This window comes from Euphorbia lathyris, chromosome 10, assembly GCF_963576675.1.
Source record: "Euphorbia lathyris chromosome 10, ddEupLath1.1, whole genome shotgun sequence".
In the NCBI taxonomy this organism is placed as follows: domain Eukaryota; kingdom Viridiplantae; phylum Streptophyta; class Magnoliopsida; order Malpighiales; family Euphorbiaceae; genus Euphorbia; species Euphorbia lathyris.
Window position 1 is genome coordinate 54,652,342 of NC_088919.1, and position 9,026 is coordinate 54,661,367.

Sequence of the window (9,026 nt, forward strand, 5' to 3'; positions counted from 1 at the left end):
CATCCCTCTCATAGTTTCCCCTATATGCCACTCTCAAATTCGGCTTGACTCTATATCCACCTCTATCATTACCTCGACCCCCATACGGGTCATTCAAACCAACATTCTCCCTCTCATAACCACCTACAACATTGTCATGCACAATATCCATATTCCCGACACGCACATGCGAATGACCAACAACATCATTCATATGCATATTATCCCTATGTCTATCATTCAAAACACCATCATCCATTCTAATCCCCATATTCCTAGCAATCCTAGGCATCTCAAAATCATCAAAGAATTCTCCATCGCTATCACTATCAACATTTCTAATGTTCACGGGATTAGTTCGTCTTACCTCTTGAACCCGAAGGTCCATTGGTTGTGGTGCATGATTTCTCCTAGGGGGTGGTGTGGGTTGTCGTTCTAGTTGGGGGCGGATTTGCTCCTCATGTCGCCGGTGAGGTTCTCCGGTGAGGAGAGCTTGATTGTTTCGACCCTCAAGCTTTAGCTCTTCAATGGTGAGAAGGATATCTCGGGTACTCGTGGCATATTTTTCATCCAACGCCCTTAGAGATTCCGTTAGATGCTCCACCTTGACATCTAGTGCATCTACTCGTTGCTCCATGGATCCGATGGCTTCATTTATGATACGTGGTTGAACCATATCCGAGAAGAAGTCTCCGGGAAGGAAAACGACTCGGCTCTGATACCAATTGATGTAGATTGAAGTCGGTGAAGGGTTTAATCGTAAACCAACAAAGATTACAAACTTCTCTAGCTTAACTAGAAGGTTGAGTAAACCTACAAGGATGAACCTTGGTGCTCCAATGGAGGCTTTCAATTTCAATAATATCAAAGTTGTGGAACAATACAAAAAGAGAGGCTTAAATACTACCTACAAACATGTTAATAATGACTAAAAGCCCTTTGAGTAGGGTTTCTTAGCAAAGCATGACAACAAGGGTAAAATGGGGAGGCTAGGGAATAATGGTAGTCTAGTAAATAAGGGGTGATGGCAAAGTAGTAATTATCAAGAGTAGAAATGGTCCTCCCTTCATGGTGAGAACTTGGAGGAGAAGGAGCCTCCAGCGTAGCACGCCCCGCGTGCCTGGAGTTATGCCTCGCGTGTTTGAGTCTCTGAACTTGGGGATGCTCGTTGATACTCCTTACGTGTGGCGTCTTCGGGACACGCCCCGCGTAGTTGAGCTCCTGAACTTGGGGTTCCGTAGGTTGGGATTTACGTGTGGCGCCTTTGGAGCTACGCCCACGGTAGTTAAGCTCCTGAACTTGGTGGTCATGTGGGTTGGGATCTACGCGTGGCGTCCTAGGCGTACGCCCCGTGTACTTGACCTCCTGAGATGATTCTTGCTCGAAAATGCTACCCACGCCGCGCGCGCTTTTAGACACGCCCCGCGTACCTGGTTGAGCGATGTTGCCCTTGCTTTCCTCCAATGGTTCCTCTCGTGCCTCATTTTTAGTATCCGGGTTCGTCTTCATGTTTTCAGACAATATGCCCTCATGATGTGCAATTTTACCTCTAACATTGACAAGTTGTGTCAATTTGAGAAATTATTCATCAAAATGTCTTCTCGATCATGAATCTTGTCATCTACGCTTCACATATGCATCATTTTATCACTCAATAATAACAGATCACAAACATATGAATAGACATTAAAATTTTTTAAAAATTAAAATTAAAATTAAAAATATACTATCTTTTATGCGAGTTGGACAAAAAAAAATTCAAATATTTCACCAAATTAATAAATATTAATCTCCAATTATATTATAAAATCATATAAAATATGAAATGCTTTTTTTTTAACCAACTGCTATGCAATTGGTGCAGAATAAAAACAAAATATATGCGTTTTATAATAATGTTTGAAATTGACCAAACTTGACGTTAGAGATAAAATTACTCTTGACTACCAACGTTAATGGTAAAATTGTATTATTTTAAACGTCGAGTAAAATTGTTCATGATTGTAAACGTTAGAGTTTTTTTTTGGGATAAGGTACCAAAATAGGTCTGAGGTTTTTGGGAAAGTACTAATTTAGGCTCAACGTTCAAAATAGCACTAATATAGGCTTAACGTTTACAACATAATATCAATTTAGGCTTAACGTTTACAATATAGCATCAATTGAGGCCTCACGTACAAAATAGCACCAATATAGGCTTAACGTTTACAAAATAATACGAATTTAAGCTTAACGTTTACAAAATATATCCAATTTAAGCTAAACGTCACAATTAAATTAACCATATTATATTCTTTTTCTATTAACTTTATATGTTATCTTTTTATTTAGTTCTATTTTCTTATTTATTATAATACAATTAATTAGTTTTTTTTGCCCATTAAAACCTTATATTTATTTTTCATCAATCATTCTATGACTCCGAAATTCCATGACTCATGTAATATATGCAAACTAAAAGTAATTGAATATCCACAATATTTCGAACACTGAATATCCACAATATTTCGAACACTAGAGTGTTCGAAATATTGTGGATATTCAATTACTTTTAGTTTGCATATATTACATGAGTAATGAAATTTAGTAGTCATGAAATCCTTTATGAAAAACAAATATAAGATTTTAATGGGTAAGAATACTAATTAATTGTATTATAATAAATAAGAATATAGAACTAAATAAAAAGATAATATATAAAGTTAATAGGGAAAGAATATAATATGATTAATTTAATTTTGACGTTTAGCTTAAATTGTATATATTTTGTAAAACGTTAAGCTTAAATTCGTATTATTTTGTAAACGTTAAGACTATATTGGTGCTATTTTATACGTGGGGCCTAAATTGATGCTATATTGTAAACGTTAAGCCTAAATTGATATTATGTTATAAACGTTAAGCCTATATTGGTGCTATTTTGAACGTTGAGCCTAAATTGGTACTCCCCAAAAACCTTAGGCCTATTTTGATACCTTATTTTTTTTTTCACCTTATCCCTGATTTCAATTAGTTATATATAACAAAATTCAACTTGAATTTAGATTAAAATGGGATAATCATTTTATTTTATTTCTTTTTTTGGCGAAAAATCCAACTTAGGATCCATACTTTACAACTTTAGTCAATTTATTTCCTTTAGTATCCTTTTTATTTTAATTTTTTTTGGCGAAAAATCCAATTTAGGATCCAATTATTTACTCCCTTATTTTTTTTTAATTCACTTGATGAGTTTCTAAAGTTTGTACAATTTTGTTCAATTCACACTTGATAGACATTTTCATTTATAATTTATGGTGATTTTTATGGTTACTTTGTTTTTAACAAAGTAAACCTTATTTGGTGTTTTTCACCATTAGATGATGGAGTGTAAAATTAATCCAATGGTAAAAACACATAAAGTAAGGTTTACTTTGTCAAAAACAAAGTAAGCATAGCCTCTACCTTAATTTTAATACGATACTTTTTGGAAAAGTATAATTTACTTGTGAAATATTTTAATTTTCTGAAAAATGTACATTTTTCTTGATAAATATATAATTTTTATATGCATTAAATTCTTAGAGTTGACTTTTTTTATTGTTATTATTCAATCAGAACACATGGTTGGACCCTTAATTGCCAACTTAGCATATGGAAAACATTTAATTTCTGTTAGATTATTAATAATGAAAATTGAGGAGTTAAATGTCAAGTAAAACAAATATTGGATATTCATAGGAATAAAAGTTTAAATTGGTCCTCAAAGTTGGTATGGAGGGTGAATTTAACCCAAATCAATCCTTGGATATCATCTCAATCTTTAAAATTGGTCGAAAAAGTAAAACAAATATTGGATATTCAAGATAATTAGCTCCGTTGAATAATGCCTATTAAAAGGTTTAAAAGTTTATTTGTTTTAATAAAATCATTTAAGTTTGTTTTTGTTTCAACAAAATTATTTTAGACGTTTTTTTATCATTTGTTCGCTAAAATTGCTCACGTGATATCTAAATTCTAATCAGACGTTTCAACACCATGTGACATAATAAAAATTATTTAATCGCAAATTAACTTAAGCAAATAATAGGGGAATAGAAGAAGAGTGTACAAGAAGTTCTCCCACACAGGACCCCAAATTTAAAGGGGTCCAATTTTTTTTTATCATACAAATCTAAATAAATTATTGATATTAATCATTATGTGAAAGATTAGTGAATTTTAATTTATCCCAAAAATTAACGCTCTAAGAGTATTAAGGGACCAATTTTTTTATTGTTATTATACAATATCTAATTTAATTATTTAATTATATTTATAATGCTAGAAATCAAGTTAAAAGTATTTTGATGTTTCATTTTGTAGAAACATTACTATTATATGAAAGTATTATGTTTTTTAATAAATATGACCCAATTTTTTTTTCATTTAACACATGCCCCAAAAATGTTTAAGACGACCCTGGAAAAAAAAAAATTGTTAATTAAAATTTTAACCATAAGCTAACCTATGTGGCATATTCGATTATCAATTAAAATGTGTAGCTACATTTTTTTTAATATATCAAATGACGCTGACGTGACGTTGAGATGCCACGTGAATAATTTCGACGAAAAAATAATAAAAAAATTTCAAAGTAACTTTAGTGGGAAAAAAAGTGATTTTATTGACACAAATAATCTTTATGAACTTTTGTAGATATTATTCAAATTTTTATGACCATCAATGGGTAAATTTTTATGACCACCATTGGAAAATAAAAAATATAGTTTACAGTGGTTTTGAACAACTTTAATTTTTGAATATTTTCATTTTGAGGTCGTTAACAATTACTTTGAGGGGTTAGTTAAAGTTGAGTGTTCATTGTTGTTAAAAAGTGTAAAGTGAAGTGACTGCACCTTTAAAAATTGACCATGTGTGTAATTTAACCTTCAAATTTATGTATAAATATCCCGTGAATTCCCTAATTCCTTTCACAGAAATCAAGCATGCATTCAGCTATGGCTTTACTGCTCTTTGGCCTTGTCTCCACCTCCCTCTTCAATGGTAATTCTTTGTTTACAAGATCTATGATTCGGCCTTAATTATATATTAATAACACAGCTTTTTGATATTAATATAAGATCTATGATTTCGGACTTGATTAATCCATATGTATAATTTTGATAATGTTATTTTTAATGCAGGAGTACATCCAGCAACAATTTCTTTCACCAACAAATGTTCTTACACAGTTTGGCCAGCAACCCTAACCGGCGGTGGCAAGCCTCAACTCTCCACCACCGGATTTATGTTAGCGACCGGAGCAACTCAATCCGTCGATGTTCCTGCCCCATTCACTGGCCGATTTTGGGGCCGAACGCAGTGCTCCACAGACTCATCCGGCAAATTCACTTGCGGAGCTGGCGATTGTGCTTCTGGGCAAGTAGCATGTAATGGAGCTGGCGGGATCCCACCAGCTACCTTAATAGAATTCACTTTAGCAGCAAATGCCGGACAAGATTTCTACGACGTTAGCCTTGTCGATGGATTTAATGTTCCGGCCTCAGTCTCCCCGACTGGCGGAGCCTGCAAAAGCGCCAGTTGTCCCGGGAATGTAAACTCCGTTTGTCCCCCTGAATTACAAGTTACAGGTAAGAAAGTCAAAATGAGTTTTCGTGTCGCAATTATATTATGTGATTTATATACTCGGCATGATTGTATATTTATACTGTCAGAGATCAATATAAAATTTACGATTGGAACTTAACTATAAGATTGAGTTTTTAGCTCAATTGATTCCATTATATGGTATCAATTTACCTAAAAGCTGAAGATAATAGTTAAATGCCATCACTTCGTCAAACTGATTATGATACCATGTCATAGAACTAAAAGCTCGAATTGATTATTAAAGTTCAATCGTAGATCTTATATTAATCTCTGACAAATGTCGTAGACGAAAATCTGATAAAAATTGCACATTTTTTAAGGATAAATAATTTATTAGTCCCTTCTTTTTACCTAACACACTGTTTAGTCTGCCTATTTTGGAAAACACATTATAAGGTCCATATTTTTTTTTGTCAATATTAACTTTTTGGTCCTTTTGTCTCTTTTTTCTATATTTTTAATCGTTATATTTGGCATAAACAGACAGACAGAAAATAACATAGTAACATGATCATTTTGTATTTATTATGGCAATCTGGAAAATTAAGATATGTTCGGTTAAAAATCTAAAAAAACTAGACAGAAAGACCAAATGGTTAATATTAACAAAAGATAGGGATCTTACAATGGAACTACTAAATTATTTACTTTTTTAACTAAGTATTAGCGACGGATAATGTCATTCAAATTTTGTCGCGACATTATATCCGTGACAAATCCTGAATAGAATGGAACTACTGGCGGAAATTATATATTTACGGATGTATAATTCTATCCATAATTCTAATTTTATAATTCCATCCGCAATTCTAATTTTTATGTATTTCTCCCTAAAATCCTTAATTTAAATCGTGTGGTCGCGTTAGAAATTGACAGCTCTAATTACAGGGCCTAGTGGTGTGATTGCTTGCAAAAGTGCGTGCGAACAGTTCAACCAGCCGCAGTATTGCTGCACGGGGGGTTTTGGTTCACCGACTACTTGTAAACCGACAAGTTATTCGACGATTTTCAAGATTCAGTGCCCAGAGGCTTATAGCTATGCTTATGATGATCAAAGTAGCTTATTTTCTTGCACTGGTGGATCTAACTATGCTATCAGTTTCTGCCCATGAACATTGGTTTGGAGTACTGGACATCAACTACAATAGAATAATTCATTTCTGCAATGTTTATTTTCAAATTGAATTAATTGATAAACAATGTTCGTTTTTTATTTTTGTGAAATGGTAATAATAATTTTTTGGTTAAATTACACTCATGGCTACTGAACTTTACCCATTTAATATTGTAGTCATTGAACTTCAATCCTTAACAGTATGGCCACTGAATTTTACATATTTTTTTTATCACCGGGGCCACTCAATATCTTAAAATAACTGTTGACGATCTCAAAATAAAAAATTCTAAGAGTTAATTATATTATAAGGAACTTTGATTCTTGAAAATTTTCGTTTTGATGTCATTTAACTGTTGTTTGGTTAGGAGAGAGAGAAAGCCCCAAAAAACGTTATTTTGGAAAATAAAAAATGTGATTTCATGGTAAAGTTATTCTAAACAACTTTAATTCTTGAATATTTTCATTTCGATATCGTTAACGATCATTTTGAAGAACTAGTTAAATTGAATGGTCATCAATGTTAAAAAGTGTAAAGTTCAGTAGTTATTCTGTTAAGGATTGAAGTTCAGTGATCATAATATTAAAACGGATAACAATGATTTGATATCATTATTGATGGGCGAACCACATTGACAAGGTAAGGGTATATTCTCTCCAGGATAAAAATTATTTCCGTTCTTTCTTTCCTTTGTCAACTCAGTGTAGTTGTCTTGTTAAACACAATCCTAGCATGTCCGGTGATTCCCTTTTTTCTTATTCCTACCTTCGCGACATGCGATGGTGATGAGGGCAAGACACATGAGGTATCACCTCTTTTTACCTTTGTTCCCCTGTCTCCTGCACCACATGCGCTTGTTACTATAAGTCATCATTGTGAATCATCAACCATAACCGGGAAAGAGCCTTTCCAAAAGTGCTATTTTCGTATGTTAGATCTGTCCTCGTACTATGGATTTCCCAATGCAATGTTTCGGGTGTAGCAGAACATAAATGGATCGATACGTGATCTTCCTTTCCTTATTGCGTGCCTTTTGGGGTCTTATTGGTCAATTTATCCGTCTATTTTTTTTATTACTCTACTTGTTTCTTTAATTAAAACTTTAAAAGATAAGGCTACAATATCGAAGCCACCGAAATTCCCAACTAGGTTGGTATGCTCATCAGGACTAAACTTAAAATTTATTAAAAAAGTTTATTATATTATTTTTAAAGTGTTTTTGGTAACTCATTCAACTTGTATAAAATGTTGAGTTAGAACTCTGAATTTGCATAAAATGTAATCAATTAATCATTCGGTTGCAAAAAAAAAAAAAAAAAAAAACTAAACTGTATGCGGAAGATGTGTTGCATGTGCCTTAGAATGTTATTCACATAATAAATTAAAAACAAATTAAAAAAAAGTTCTTATTTGTTCAACTGTAAAACTTGTCGTCTCTAATATTAGAATCGAATACTCCGATTTTGGTCGTTTTACCTTTTTTAAGATGCGTACAACACATTTTTCGCATTTAATTTTTTTTCTTTTTGCAGCTAAGTGATTAATTGATTATATTTTACACAAGTTCAAAAGCTTAACTGAATATTTTATTTAAGTTGATGAGCTATCATGATATTTTGAAAATTCAGGAAACCAATAAAGTTTTTTTTTTTTACAGCTCGGGAGAGCAAGATGATGTATTAAACCTATTAAAAATAATGAAAAGTTTAAAAGGAAAGAGAAAACAAAAACCAACTAAAACGAAATTACTCCTTTCGTCCCAAATAAAGCAGCTACAACCAACAATAAAAAATAAAAATAAAAATAAAAATAATTCTTTCTAGTTTTTGCAATGAGGAGCTTTGCTAATGTATGAATGCAAAAGTAGACAAGAATAATGGACTAAACCTGCCCACAATACAATAGGTCTAACCCGGTCTCAGCCCAACTCGTCTTAGTAGGCCCATTGAAGCTTGCGTTGCCCCTAGACCTGATGGATTGGGGAATTTATAGAGAAATTTAGGTTTAAAAATTATTTACAATTATGGTAAATGCTAATTTAAATAATATCAAATTAAATAAATAATTATTTTTTTTGAATCAAAATAAATAATTATTTTTATATATATTTTAAGAAATATTTTTTATAAATTAGGGTCTAAGATATATTTTTTAGATTTATGATTTATGAATTTATGTATAAAATTTATATATATGTAAAAAATAGTGACAATTTACGAATTAAGTTTTTTAATATGATTTAATTCTAATTTTAAATTAGATATAATTTTCATGTAAGAAACCTGAGTTCTTTCATTTAAA

General features: G+C 32.0%; 1 protein-coding gene across 1 annotated transcript; it reads left to right on the forward strand.

Moving 5' to 3' along the window:
* The first annotated feature begins 4,941 nt into the window (after nt 1-4,941).
* On the forward strand, nt 4,942-6,862 carry LOC136209139 (thaumatin-like protein 1b). The gene is made up of 3 exons (XM_066000521.1): nt 4,942-5,004; nt 5,145-5,591; nt 6,499-6,862. The coding sequence occupies exons 1-3, from the start codon at nt 4,947-4,949 to the stop codon at nt 6,720-6,722; spliced, it is 729 nt and encodes a 242-aa protein (XP_065856593.1). The 5' UTR covers nt 4,942-4,946; the 3' UTR covers nt 6,723-6,862.
* Nucleotides 6,863-9,026: the final 2,164 nt, after the last annotated feature.

Excerpts from the sequence above, each read along its gene's own strand:
- LOC136209139 (XM_066000521.1), top strand. The coding sequence starts at position 4,947 with ATGCATTCAGCTATGGCTTTACTGCTCTTTGGCCTTGTCTCCACCTCC. Across the intron at positions 5,005-5,144 it reads CTCCACCTCCCTCTTCAATG|GAGTACATCCAGCAACAATT; the intron begins GTAATTCTTTGT and ends TTTTTAATGCAG. Across the intron at positions 5,592-6,498 it reads CCCTGAATTACAAGTTACAG|GGCCTAGTGGTGTGATTGCT; the intron begins GTAAGAAAGTCA and ends CTCTAATTACAG.